At 40.1% G+C, this 15141-nt stretch overlaps 1 protein-coding gene across 3 annotated transcripts in view; it reads left to right on the top strand.

The window, feature by feature from the left end:
- The window catches only part of pde5ab (phosphodiesterase 5A, cGMP-specific, b), a 119393-nt gene that overhangs the window by 88339 nt on the left and 15913 nt on the right, over positions 1-15141 (top strand). For 2 of the 3 annotated variants that reach the window (XM_044182836.1, XM_044182834.1), the window contains exons 12-16: positions 2243-2302; positions 6972-7118; positions 10406-10531; positions 11650-11744; positions 11845-11932. In XM_044182836.1, the coding sequence (XP_044038771.1) occupies positions 2243-2302; positions 6972-7118; positions 10406-10531; positions 11650-11744; positions 11845-11932 (516 nt within the window). The remainder of the gene's footprint in view (positions 1-2242; positions 2303-6971; positions 7119-10405; positions 10532-11649; positions 11745-11844; positions 11933-15141) is intronic. The other variant, XM_044182835.1, reaches the window with a different exon arrangement.

Genomic DNA, 15141 nt, shown 5'->3' with positions numbered 1-15141 from the left:
AGCATCTCTGATAGAGCTATATGTGGGTGTGTGAGTGACAGTGATGAGGAGATTCAGGAGGATTTTTCAAGCTGTTTCTTGACACTTTCCTGCCTTCAGCACAAATTCATTATAACTGAGCCCACACACGTTCACAATTGACTTTTACACCTTCTATTCAGTCTCATGTGATGCCCCTGTCCTACTTTCAGTCACACACATGCATACACACCGTATGCACTTGCTGTTTTCAGTGTGTGTTCTCAGCAGTGGAGCTGTCAGCTTCAGGGTGTCAGAGGTGACGTCTCCTCTCGGCTGCAGCTGACACCCACCTCCACTTTACACAGTTCAACCAGGCCTCACTCCAACTGGTCTGGACCGTTGTATCCTTCGTCTGTTCACTCTGCCACTGTGTCTCAGTTCAGCTGTATGTGGCTGCTGTAGCTTAAAAAGTAGAGAGAAGAATTAACAAAAAAAGGGGACAATTTTAAATGGAAATGCTAGCTCCGTGCTATCCCATCTGAATACAACATCAAGTGATAGGTTCTATGCCAGCTCTGGCTCAAGGCATGGTAGCTTGGTTGTCCTTCATACCAATACGCTGTCATGGAAAGTGTAAATAGCTGTTAGAAAATATCTTCAGTACTTCAATGACTGGCTTTAATATACTTTCTACTACTACTACTCTAAGGACACATAGTGAGTGACTGAAGACTGGCAACGGTCTCTGGTTTTCAACTCAACTCTAAAAAAGTTACATTATTGTGTTACCAAGCATCAGACATCAAAATAGCGACAAATGTAGCTTTGAAGAAACTAGGCTAAATTGTGCTTTTTAGACTAAAGTTGAAAAACAGGCATCATCACCATTGTGGGGAGGCTTTGATCACACAACATTTTTATGTTATGTTAGTAGGAGTGCACAGTATGGATAAAATTTTCCATCATGTCATATCTATCTATCTATCTATCTATCTATCTATCTATCTATCTATCTATCTATCTATCTATCTATCTATCTATCTATCTATCTATCTATCTATCTATCTATCTATCTATCTATCTATCTATCTATCTATCTATCTATCTATCTATCTATTATTTACACCTGTGACATGTGAAAATGTCTTCCATGAAAAAGACCTGAAGCAAAAATCATAAAAATCCAGTATTTCCATAAAGTAGTCCTGCTCACTGATTTGTAACATTGCCCACAATAGTCTAATACACCCAGAGATATTAAAGGGATAGATACCACGTTATAAACAGTATGGTGAAATCTCTGACAAATTTGTGTTGTTTCACAGTAGTTGTCTAGGTGTGTAAATTCTTAAATCCGCATGTAGAGCTAACACTATATTTACAATAAGTTTAGTGAGCTTTGTGGGCGGCTGTGGCTTGGTGGTAGAGCAGGTTGTCCACCAATCGGAAGGGTAGTGGTTCGATCCTGGCTTCCCCCAGCCCACATGTTGAAGTGTTGTTGTTGAGTGATGAGCAGTTAGCATCTGCCATCCGAATGAGTCAAGAAGGATGTAATTGAAATATCATGAACTGTGAACTCTCTTCACTCATTATTTTCCCTTCCCTTATTACAGTCTGTTCTGAAAATGAAATTCCCAAACTGTCACTATCTTGTGTCCTTTGTTTTTTTAGACACAAAAAACACAAGGCTCTCTTGCTATATTGACAAGGAATTCCGGAGCATTATGGCTTCTTCATATTTTGGATTTGACTGACATGTTTGATTGATGAGCACAACCACTTTTTCTTTGCTTCCCTGTCAAAAGCCTGTTCAACTTGAGCTTTACTTGTTATTTAGACAGCCTTGCTAGCATCAGAGCACTGTTGTTTCTTTATCATTCCCAAATGAGTCAGATTCATAGATCTTTTTCAGCAGACATTGTGAAGAAGAAGCACAGTTGATATTAATAACATTAACGATGGCTCTGGTCCAGCAACTATTGCAATGCTATGTAGCATTTAATAATATTTGTTCTGTTTGACAAGTTGAAATATGTGCTGTGAAAAAGTCTATTCAGCTTTATTTTCACCCCTCATCTTTCCCCCTGGTCCTATGCACACTCTGTGCAACGGCCCTGCAAAGCCTCATGTTCATTGTGTTTCAATTAATGTCACCCTTTAAACGTAAAAAATATAATGCATGTCAGAGAGCAGTTGTATGTGTGTGTGTTTTCTACAGAAAACCTGATATGACCCATAAGTCTGCAAACCTTGTCTTTTTTTGTATGTGTCTGTGTTCCAGGTCTTGTCATATCACGCCTCCGCTGCAGAGGAGGAATCGCGGGAACTCCAGGTAACCGCGGTAAATTAACATTTATTCGTTTAACAATACACACTTACACACCCACATGAAAATTTGTTCCCACCAATGCATGGATTATTCAATACACAGCCATAAATACACATAGTGACACACACACACACACACACACAGGCAGATGTTGTCCTTCAGGGTCAGAGGAAGCAGTCATGTAACACAACGCCACACCACTGAATCAGCAAGAAAGTGCCAGTATAGCAACTCTATATGGCTGCTTTCCTGAAAAACACACACATGCACACACACTTGTAGTGGAAATCATTCACCAATATAGCACTAAATGCATTGAATTAGCATTTAATTACCTTGAACTTTGGCTAACATGAGGGATCCATGTTTGGTGTTCAGGCACTTATCATTTCGCGCAAAATATGATATATCAGAGCTTGCAGACAAATCTGTGTTTCCTTGTCATAGTTATGACTCGGATGTTGATATGAACGGTATTTACAACTAGAAACCGGTCATTTCGATAATGGTCACATGATGTGAATGAGGCATTACCACTGTGCATCTAATGAGCTCCAGTTTACAAGATTGTGAGAGGCAAATGTGATTTTTAGGACATTACTTGCAGTGGCTCAGAAAATGTATTAAGCAAAGTTGATATCTCAGAAAATACATTTAAAAAACATTATAGACATTTCAGCATTTTAGAAAACTTGACATTTCATAAAATGTAGAAAAGTTGACATCTCAGACAACAAATTAACTACAACAAAAAAAAGAAAATATATCAGAAAACACCAAATTTGAGCAAAAAAACTTTCAGAAAACAGTGTTTTAGTAAAACTTATAGTTGAAAAGTTGACATCTCAGGAAATAAATGAACAAAACAGAAAGTATTTCAAGCAACACAACAACAACGTTGCAGAAACACATTTTAAAGATTTTGAGTAAACACACCATTTCAGAATATATACAGTGGTGTGCAAAAGTGTTTGCCCCCTTCCTGATTTCTTATTTTTTTGCATGTTTGTCATACTTAAATGTTTCAGATCATCAAACAAATTGAAATATTAGTCAAAGATAACACAAGTAAACACAAAAGTATGCAGTTTTTAAATGAAGGTTGTTATTATTAAGGGAAAACAAAATCCAAACCTACATGGCCCTGTGTGAAATAGTGATTGCCCCCTAAACCTAATAACTGGTTGGGCCACCCTTAGCAGCAACAACTGCAATCAAGCATTTACGATAACTTGCAATGAGTCTTTTACAGTGCTGTGGAGGAATTTTGGCCCACTCATCTTTGCAGAATTGTTGTAATTCAGCCACATTGGAGGGTTTTCGAGCATGAACTGCTTTTTAAGGTCATGCCACAGCATCTAAATAGGATTCAGGTCAGGACTTTGACTAGGCCACTCCAAAGTCTTCATTTTGTTCTTCTTCAGCCATTCAGAGGTGGACTTGCTGGTGTGTTTTGGATCACTGTCCTGCTGCAGAACCCAAGTTTGCTTCAGCTTGAGGTCATGAACAGATGGTCGGACATTCTCCTTCAGGAGTTTTTGGTAGACAGCAGAATTCATGGTTCCATTTATCACAGCAAGTCTTCCAGGTCCTGAAGCAGCAAAACAGCCCCAGACCATCACACTACCACCACCATATTTTACTGTTGGTATGATGTTCTTTTTCTGAAATGCGGTGTTACTTTTACACCAGATGTAATGGGGCACACACCTTCCAAAAAGTTCAACTTTTGTCTCGTCAGTCCACAGAGTATTTTCCCAAAAGTCTTGGGGATCATCAAGATGTTTTCTGACAGAAATGAGAGAAGCCTTGATGTTCTTTTTGCTCAGCAGTGGTTTTCGTCTTGGACCTCATGCAGGCCATTTTTGCCCAGTCTCTTTCTTATGGTGAAGTCATTAACAGGCCTCACTTGCCTCAGTTAAGGTCAACACTGACCTTAACTGAGGCAAGTGAGGCCTCCAGTTCTTTGGATATTGTTGTGGGGTCTTTTGTGACCTCTTGGATGAGTCGTCGCTGCGCTCTTGGGGTAATTTTGGTCAGCCGGCCACTCCTGGGAAGGTTCACCACTGTTCCATGTTTTCTCCATTTGTGGATAATGGCTCTCACTGTGGTTTGCTGGAGTCCCAAAGCTTTAGAAATGGCTTTATAACCTTTTCCAGACTGATAGATCTCAATTACTTTCTTTCTCATTTGTTCCTGAATTTCTTTGGATCTCGGCATGATGTCTAGATTTTGAAGATCTTTTGGTCTACTTCACTTTGTAAGGCAGGTCCTATTTAAGTGATTTCTTGATTGAGAACAGTTGTGGCAGTAATCAGGCCTGAGTGTGGCTAGAGAAATTGAACTGTGATAAACCACAGTTAAGTTATGTTTTAACAGGGGGGGCAATCACTTTTTCACACAGGGCCATGTAGGTTTGGATTTTTTTTCCCCCTTAATAATAACAACCTTCATTTAAAAACTGCATTTTGTGTTTACTTGTGTTATCTTTGACTAATATTTAAATTTGTTTGATGATCTGAAACATTTAAGTGTGACAAACATGCAAAAAAATAAGAAATCAGGAAGGGGGCAAACACTTTTGCACACCACTGTATATATATGATTTATTATTATATATACGCCACCATAAGAAAGAGACAAATGGCCTAAATATTGTTAAGTTACCCTTATACTTGTTTACTGTTGTTGGACAATTTTTTTTCAGCTTTTGCTGACACATTGTTAGATTTCTTGGCATGTTACTGCCACCAACTGCCAATGAGTGGAATATCATGAAATCATCGGCATGAGTGTGAATTACATCAGCTGCGTGCTTCAGCGCGTACATGCGTATCCTTGTGTGCATGCTGGTAGCACACGAGAACAAACAAAACAGGGGACTGCTGTTCAAAACATTGCTCGCTAGCACCACTAGTGATCAACTCCACAGGGTACCTTGGCTATACTCTAGAATACACTGTGATTTTAATTATTGCAAGCAACATTTCTTAGTTTAATCTAGAATGAATGAGTTATATTTTTATTATAGATTCTAACGTTATCTGATGTGGGATGAAAACATTTGGTAGCTAGCCAGGTGTTTACAAATTTTAAGGTTTTTTGCTGCTTGGAACTTCAAGGGAAACCACAGTTTGTTTCAAATTGGATTTTAATTTCATATCGGTTCTATAAGTTATGGTGACCTACTCTTGGAACGCAGCAAGTTCGCTAATATTAGGTCCAACGGTACAAGAAATACGAGCGATCAGATGATTATACAGGATGCAAACAAGCTAATGGTTTAGCCAGATTAGCTATCACTTTATTTGGAGGTAATAAAGTGAGCGCACTCTTGTCATGTCGCTAAATGGGCCTCTCTCATTGGACAGGAACATCATGAGTGCACATGACTATGTTAAGTACAGTAGATCTTTGATGGATATTTACAACAGTTTACCGCTGGCCTTTGTTTTCTCTTTCAAATATGGTTGACCAACCTGTCTGATCATCTGACCACTCATGTTTCTTGGACATCTCTTAAATGCATGGTAATATATCGGATTGGTAACCAACATGCACTAGACTGTGAAAATGATCATTACATTTCATTATCAGACTACAAGCAGTAATTAGAGAGAAACCACAGATTTTTGTAGCACCTCTCTCATATAATTGGCCAACTGGCTTTGTACACAAAATATTAAAGGACCTTCCTGCAGTCAAACTGTCTTATGATTTTGTTGATTAGCTCATTTGTAGGAAGTATCTAACTGATTTTCTGACAGCACTCCAAGGCAGCTTTCCAAATAGGAACCAATCAGTGCAGCCCAACTTTCACACCAGTCACCACCTTAACAATGACACCACATGATTGTCTCAAAAAGTCCCGTTCTGTTCTCCTCTCCTTGTGGCAAAGTGGCTGAACTAACATCATAACCTGATTAAGTGGCCTCCCTCTGGTGCTAGAGGGAGGATGTGTCACTTGGTATCTAGGACACAGGCTTGATTTTTCTGGTATGTTCTACCCAAGAGACCGCTACATACAGTATGTGAAACTCATCATAAGATGAAAACCCCTCATAGTTGTGTAGTTAAAGCTGCTACTGTAACTACAGCAGCACTTTTATGTCACTTTTGTCAAATAAAATGAAACAAGAATTAAGATTAATCTGGATCTGGAAAATGATTACCATGCAATTACCAGTGATTATAATGGATTATCTTTTACATAATGCTTTATCATGAATACTCAAAGTGCTGACAGTGAAGCAGGGAAACTCACCTCAACCACCACCAATGTGTAGCACCCACCTGGGTGATGCACAGCAGCCATTTATGCGCCAGAACACTCACCACACATCTGCTTGAGGTGGAGAGGGAGGGAAACAATTACACTGGGGGATGATTAGGTGGCCAGATGGAAGAGCCAGGTTGGGAATTCTGCCAGGACACCGTGGAACCCCCTACTCTTTACAATAAGTGCCATGGGATCTTTAATGACCACAGTGAGTCAGGACCTCAGTTTAACATCTCCTCTGAAGGACAACATCTCCTACAGCACAGCGTCCCCATCAACTAAATAGCGCAGATGATACACTTTTATATTCATGTGTGTATGTCATTTAATCCACAGTTTCCCTGAATTTGATTTAATTTAATGTTTGTATATGTGTGTGTGTGTGTGTGTGCGCGTTTGAAGGTAGCCACAGTGCCGTCAGCCCAGTCGTTGTGTCTTCTGGACTTCAGCTTCAGTGACTTTGACTTGTCAGACACTGAAACCACGCTGGCTACTATCCGCATGTTTGTCGACCTCAACCTGGTCCAGAACTTTCAGATGAAGTACACGGTAAGAGCTGACCTGGGACGCTAAGTAGATTATACTTAAGAATTTTCCATTAAATTGCATCTTTAGATTGTCTCTGTCCATCTGTTCATTCGACATTTTGGTCCACAGCAACCTATTTTGACAAATAAGTCAAAATAATTTGCTGTGGATATTCGCAAGAGAAATAATCTAATATTTTTGGGTCACTTCATGGCCTTTCCTCAAGGCCAAATTTCCACTTTAAAACAAGAAATACTAAAAATCGAAGCCATGAACTTTACTGAGCACAGTAATACTCCCCAGAGGATGAACCTTGATTTTTTATATATATGTATATACTCTTGGTGGTGCTGGAGGAAAGATCATTTAATAGTTTAACATTTGGTGAGCATGCCCTTTAGTGAATAAACTGTTTTTATTTTAATGACCATGAACTTTTCTCTGGCGCCATCCTGCAGGAGAATTTGTTCTTTATCCATCCAATAATATGGTACTGTTGAGTGTAATCAACTTTGCAGCCTCTAGGGACCTCCAGCAAATCTTGAAGCATTTATTCTTGTTATTTGTCTAGAATTATGGTGTAATTATAACATAGTGTAAGTAATTATCTTTCAAATGATTCTGATGATAAGTTTTAGTTTGTAGGAAAAAAATGAGACAATCCTGAGGAAAACTGTCATTTCCTTGAGCCGGACGCATAGGTGGTAGAATGTAACTGTATATGTAAGAAAAGTCCACGGTGTATCTGTAAGTAGTTTGACATTTTGGGAAATATGCTTGTCTGCTCTCTTGCCAAGAGTTAGATTAGAAGATCGATGTCAATCTCACATCTGTGCATTAAAGATGGCCGGTGGAGTTTTCCTGTACACAAACAAAGTGCTTACATTCAGTGTTTCTCACCAAAACACATTTTGTTCATCCTTGAGGTCTAACAAACATGTGGAATGCAACATGTTTGTTAGACCATAAAACACTTCAGAAGCAGATTTTTTCGAATATTTTAAATACTGCTGTTTACATAATGTTTACAAGCTAGCTGCCCTCTTCCCTGCCTTTCTTGGTGCATTAGGTTAAAGCAACAGAAAAAAGTGATATTTAACAAGGTGAAATGTAAACAATATAATCACATAACAAGAATTAATATTACATACTGTGTCTTTGGATAGAGTGAGTATTTTTTGCCTTTTTGCTAATTAATTGTGTGGATTATTTTTCTCGTAAAAGACAACAGAGGGTTTAGTTTTTATTTCCAGTTATCATCAAGTTTCCTCATGTTAGTCTGAGCTGCAGTGATGGAATAAGACACTGTCAGAAGTCCCTTCGGAATTAAGGAATATTTGCACTATTAAAACTAAGCTCTAATCGTCATTAGGTTTTTAGTCTCCCTCCGTTTGTTAGAAGCTCTAGATCTATGAAATATTCATTGTTCTGTATTACTTGTCACCTTAATGTAAAGTCAGCACCTTTGTCTCTGTCAGGATCCTGTAGGAATTATGTTTTTCCAGTGATCTGATTGGTCAGTGGTCGAGCAGGCTTTGATCCGACCTCCAGACCAGGTTAGCCGTGCAGCATAGGTTACCATGGTGATAAAAGTGAGCCAGCTTCATGATGCCGGAAAACCTGAGTTAAGCCCAAAGACAGCTGGCTGTTTTCGTTGTGTGGTACAGGCCACTGGACTCCTTAGCTGAACTACACACACTGCAGGCCAAATCATGAAGAAAAAAAATAAAAATAAATATATATATATATATATATATATATATGTTACACATTACTACATGCGCACAGGTAATATTTCCAAATACACAAAGTGTTTATTGTGTTGGAGACGAAGCCTCCATTACATTACAACAAAACACCCAAGGCTAAAATATTATGAAGCGTATCATGGCAACACAGAAACCACTCAAGTTAGAACAGACAACACCACCACAGAATCCTGACATGACTTTTTGTTGTTGTTCTCAGTACATGTCATGGAAAAAGACAAGAGCAGCTTCCTGTTTTATTAATTGCTTCTCATTGTCAGCAGCATTAGACCATTAGAACATTGAGTGTGTGTGTGTGTGTGTGTGTGTGTGTGTGTGTGTGTGTGTGTGTGTTGGATCATGAATGAGTGCATTTACAAGTGAATTAATATTTGTGTATTTGCCTGCATCCTTAACTCAGAGACCACACAAACACACACACAGCACCATCATGCACCTAAAACACTCACACACTCTGCCTCCTGACCGCTCTCCTCGTCCGGCTCCCCCTCGGCGCCTGCACCGCCCGGTCGCTGGCAGGTTTGGCTCTCGTCCTCGGCACGCTCTCCACGTGAAGAGGTCCTTGTATGTTGGTGGCTGACCTCCGGAGTGCCTGCAGAGAGAGGCCTCATAAAGACAGCCTTTGATTGGAAGAGATTAGGGCCGTCCAGCCGGCTGGACTGGCTGTCAGTTTGACGCTCACACCGGGAGCTGACACACTGACCACCCCAGAGCATCACAGCCTGGGGGTTAAACTGTGCAACATGTTATTATTTAATTACTATTCTAACATATTTAATGTTGTAGAGTCATTCATTATAATCTAAGATCAAAGTGTAATGATCCTTGTAGAGAAAATGAAACATAATTTGAGTTTAGTTTAGTGTACTGTGTGATCATGATGAACATGTAGTGCAGCAAAGACTAAATGGTAAATGGGCTGCATTTAGATAGCGCTTAAGCTACCTTAACGGACAAATCGCTTTACAGTTTTGCCTCTCATTCACACACACACACACACACTGCCCATCGGGAGCAACTAACTAGTACAGAGCATTGATTTGCTGGCAGCACGCTGAGTTTTCACTTTCAGGAAGGGCAAACATATGACAGTCAAAAACAAAACGAAAAGAAAATAATTAGTGTGTGTTAAAAATAAAAACTCCGAGCAGCAGAGTGGTGAGTATGACATGACTCTGTTGTTGCACTGATAGAATCAGTGCTGTGGAAATGGACATCATGCTGAGGTATCAGAGGTAATGCAACCCCTTCTCAATGTTTTTTACCATTAGCAATCGGTCTTTATTTGTTCATGCTGGCTATTATTTTAGACTGGCCATTATTTGAATACCAGAGTTTACGGTACACGGGCTCTTGAGGCAAATCCTGCATTGTTACATAATCTCAAGGCTCTATTTTGTAAAGGAGTATTGAGTTTAAATGGAGTTTTAAGGCCTTTATTATATCAATATACCGTATATATTGTGCTTACATGGTGCACATGGTCCACAAGAGTTGAATAAATCTTATAACATTTTCTGCTCTCTCTCTCTTCTGTAGAGTTTATGTCAGTGGATTATGAGTGTGAAGAAGAACTACAGGAAGAATGTGGCTTATCACAACTGGAGACATGCTTTCAACACCGCACAGAGCATGTTCGCCCTCCTCAAGTCAGGACGCTTACAGGTCAGTGCACACAGTCACTGGTGAGGATGAGCTGATTTGTTAGATTGCCTTTTACTAACATCCAGAGAATCACTGATTGAATTCCATACAGACAGGCAATAAGCTTTACTATTATTATTATTATTATTATTATTATTATTATTATCAACAAATCTAACATACTTTACTGCAACTCATTTTCAAAGCATATCATTGATTTATTTCCTACCTTCCAGGCAGCCAGAGGTTCCAGTTCATTTCACGACACTGTGGAGAATTGACTTTGCTTATGATAAAAAATCCACTGTAGTAAACAATATATTGCCTTTTTGTCTCTCCTTGATAGTGCATACAAGCACACTCCGACATCCAACAAATAATAGCTTGCGATTGAAAAGCATTGACTTAATCTTGCTGGACAATCAAGAAACAAACAAGAAAAACAAAACATGAGGACTCTAAATGTAGTAATTTCTTCAGCCGTCTCTCAGATCCCAAATGGCTTCCCTGAATGCACCACAGTGCCTGCTTACTTCTGCATTACCATGCAACAATAACATAACTTTGACCCAAAAAAAAGCCAAGTGATGGATCTAAGGCTCTGCAAGGTGTATTTCATAGTGAAGTAAAATGAATTGAAACAAGTAGCTCCATGGTATGTAGGAAATCAACCTAAAAGCATTTAGTGTAGTGGAAAATGTTACAATAATGTTAAATTAACATGATTTGTAGCTAATGGGCTAAATTAAACAAGACCTAAAATGATGGTTAAAATGTTTAAAATGATCTCCTACACCACCAAGAATAAAATTGTTTGGAAAACACTGAATACTAATGGTTTCCATGTCCCAAAAAGAGTAATTTCTGTTCTGGAGCCCTGCTTTCAGCTCTGGTGTAAAAGCTGTTGCGTCATATGCAGAAACGGCCTTGCTGTCCACTCCAGGCTGCGTGCTGAGCACCCACACTGACACCAATGTGTGGAGAGTTACAACAGCACAGCTATGAGGCCTTTGTTTGGTTTGATTGTGGCAACAGATTGTCATCTGATAACCAGCTGCCGTTATGTGGTTGTAGTTTGTGTGTGTTTTTTCACCCTCATCCTTTCCTCTTACTTCATCCACTCATCCATCTCCTGACAGAATAACCTGAGCGATGTGGAGGTCTTGGCTCTGATGATTGCCACTCTCAGCCATGACCTGGACCACAGAGGAGTCAACAACTCCTACATACAGAGGTACAGCAGGAGAGCATGAGTCATATATGGGTGATTGTATATGCATGTGTGGGAGCACACTGTATCCAATGTTTCTTACTTCTTGTGTGTGTGTGTCCAGGAGCGACCATCCACTGGCCCAGCTGTACTGCCACTCCACCATGGAGCATCACCACTTCGACCACTGCCTCATGATCCTCAACAGCCCCGTAGGTGCACTCGCTCACACATACAGTATATGCAGGAAGCCGTCCAGTCAACCCATCATTCTTCTCTTCGCACCATCCCTCTAGCTACTAACTACCAAATCAGAGGGAGCATTAGTCCCAAATAGTTTCTTACTTTGTCTAACAAGCAGTAGATTTCATGAGGTGCTTGATGATAGCGGTGGCATTAAACACAGATGGATTTCATTGTCGTTGTTTGTGCAGATCAGTGGGCAATGGGCAATTTTGGTTCCCCTGTTAAGCATGGAGTCACACCTGTGTTTGTATCCGCTCAGAGCTCGTCTTATTGCAAATGCAAAGACCCTATCTATTAGAGCTAGACAGATAAATTAGCCAGGGCGATATATCAGCCGATATCTGCTTCTTGCAGCTATATCAGTGTATCAGGTGTATATGTTGGCCGATAAATAACTTTTGGCTGCTGCTGCTGGAAAAGATGTTGATGAGAGCAGTAGGCGATTTGAGGGGGGACGCCTTCCCCCTTGTTACCAAAATGACCGAAATCTGTCCGCCTTATTAACCTGCTCAAAAGATGCTCTGTGCTTTGTCTCATAGTGGCGCTTCACATTGCCGCTTTTAATAATCGCCACGTTCTCAGAACATATGAGACATACTGGTTTTGAAGTGCCTGTGGGAAGATTGAACGTGTAAGAGTTTGTCCATTCTTGCTCTGTTTTCGCTGTCTACTTTCTCTTTTTAGAGCACACCATGTGAAATTATTTCTCCAACTCGGCTTGTCTCTACTCTCCCTGTGTGTATGGGCTACCATTGGGCCATCCCCCCTGTTAAAAATGAACAGGGGGTGAGAGTGAACCAAAACAGTAAAGAGGACCAAAACGATGAGCTGAAAGTCACTAGAGCTGAGGGGAACTGCAGGGTTGGGTAATAATTCTCTGTGGGTTTGTCACTAGGAGCGACTTCTTTCATAGTTCACATAGTCATCTGATCCATTGTTAATATAGAAATATTGATTAGTGCAGCTTTAATCAATATTTTAACATAAACTCTGAACCAGGTGACTCTGTAATGTCAAATGGGGCCCTCATCGGGCCTAAATCACAAAGAATTATTACCCAAGCTTTTTAGCTTCCTCTAGTGCATTGTTTTGGTTTTACAGCCCATTTACGGTATCACTGAGTCTGAAAGGCACTCATCAACCCCCACAGGCAGCCATTTCCAGCAAAAAAGCTCTGCTAAACATAAACACAAATTTGATCACAAGTACCAACCACTTATTATGCTCAGCTGATGTCAGAGAGAACATGCCCACATAGTGCTGCTGCCTCAAATGACCAGCTGTGTGCACTGCAGTTACAGTTACATGTGAGTATAGCAAAGGAAGAGCTGTCACTACCATCATGGACATGAGTGTAGTAGCAGGAAGACAGAGGGAACAAAAACATAAGGCAAATCGTCTCTTCACACACAGATTTTATCCTCATCACAGTTATGCAAAACATGACATTAGTTGCCCTCTCACAGCTGCAGCTGATTCAGTATGCAGCAGCTGAGCTCTTGGCAGGCACAATCAAGAGGCTCTATCTCCTTCCTCTCCTGGTGTCCCTACACAGCCCCCTGCCAGCCTCAGAAATTATTTATAAATCTTCACAGTTTGCAAAGCTCTGTGTTGTCTTGCACATTATATAGTAGGTCTCAGATCTGCTGTGGCCCGTAAGATATCCATGCCTTTTCTATTGCAGAAGACAGAATCCATTGCCAATGCCAAAAATCACTGTAGAAAGTGATAATTTAATAACTGCCTATAATGTAATAAAAAATGTAATAAAAACTGGAAATGTAATAGCATGACCATCATGGAATAAAAATGTTGAGCACATTTTATATATATATATATATTTTACAACATACAGTTGAACAATGTAATTTCCACATTGAGATTTAAAATAATAGTAATGGTAGTGGTAATAATATCAATAGTAATACAATAATAATTGTAATAATAATGCTAATAATAATAAGACTAATAAGGTAGCAGGTGGCCCCAGATCCAGACTCTGCAGCTCCGGAGGCAGAAATACCTGCTGAAAGCGACAAAAGGAGAGAGGAGAGAAACGAGAAAGCACAGAACTACGGGAGAGAGAAGATGTCGAGTTAGTAACATGCAGTAATGGGATAAAAATGCATACAGATGGAGAGGGAGAGGAGGAGAGAGGTGCTCAGTGCATCATGGGAAGTCTCCCGGCAGTCTAGGCCTATAGCAGCATAACTAAGGGATGTTCAGGACTCACCCAAGCCAGCCCTAACTATAAGCTTCATCAAAGAGGAAAGTCTCAGCCTACTCTTAAATGTGGAGATGGTGTCTGCCTCCCGAACCCAAACTGGGACCTGATTCCACATTAGAGGAGCTTCATAATCACAAGTAACCCTGCATCATGGGAGCGCAGTGTTCTAATCGGGTAATAAAGTGCTTTATTACAAAGGATTTACACTTCAAAGCTCTACAGTGCATGGATATTGTTTGCAGTGATGCATAGGTCACATAAACATACAGTCAGACTAAAAACTGGGTCACAGTTCAAATCATTTCAACTTAAGGTTGCCAAGCTCTCGTCATAGGAAAACAACGGCTTGATCACGTGTGCTGGCCTGAAAGGGTCAGTTCGTACATATAACAAAGAACTCACCACTAGTGTTATCGAGCCATACAGATAGTTATGGTTTTATTTGCTCAGGTTTTGATATCTGTCTCTGAGATTTCTGCCTAGGCCAACACAATGGAGGCGAATGGAATTTCCTTTGTCACTCAGCAATGAAACATTACATTTAGAAAGAAAATTCAGCAGCAACATGTCTTTCCACAAATCTGATATGCTCCTGTTACGACCCAGTCACACCAGCATTTAAAACAGTGAAGTTTCAGAGTGACATCAACCCGTAATCAGCTGATCCACTCACAGGGCTGAAGTAAAAAGTTCAACTTTGGTGAACTCTTACACGCAAATTCATGCTATTGCCCACTAGCAAAGCGTCTTGTCTGGGCTGACCTTTAAGGGGACAAAACAGAGGAAGCCATCATACAGTAGCTTATTAGCTGTGTTGCATCTCTTTTATATAACTCTGCTCTGCGGGAGTGTAAGCTGAGCCACAAAAGAGGCATGGTTAGCAGACAGTTATGAGACAGGAGTCGATGGTACAAATGCGTCTCTTGAATAATTTATGCATATAATTGT

The sequence above is a fragment of the Siniperca chuatsi genome, linkage group LG22 (assembly GCF_020085105.1).
Source record: "Siniperca chuatsi isolate FFG_IHB_CAS linkage group LG22, ASM2008510v1, whole genome shotgun sequence".
NCBI lineage: Eukaryota > Metazoa > Chordata > Actinopteri > Centrarchiformes > Sinipercidae > Siniperca > Siniperca chuatsi.
Note: the sequence above shows the minus strand (reverse complement) of the source record. Positions and strands in the feature narration are given on the sequence as shown.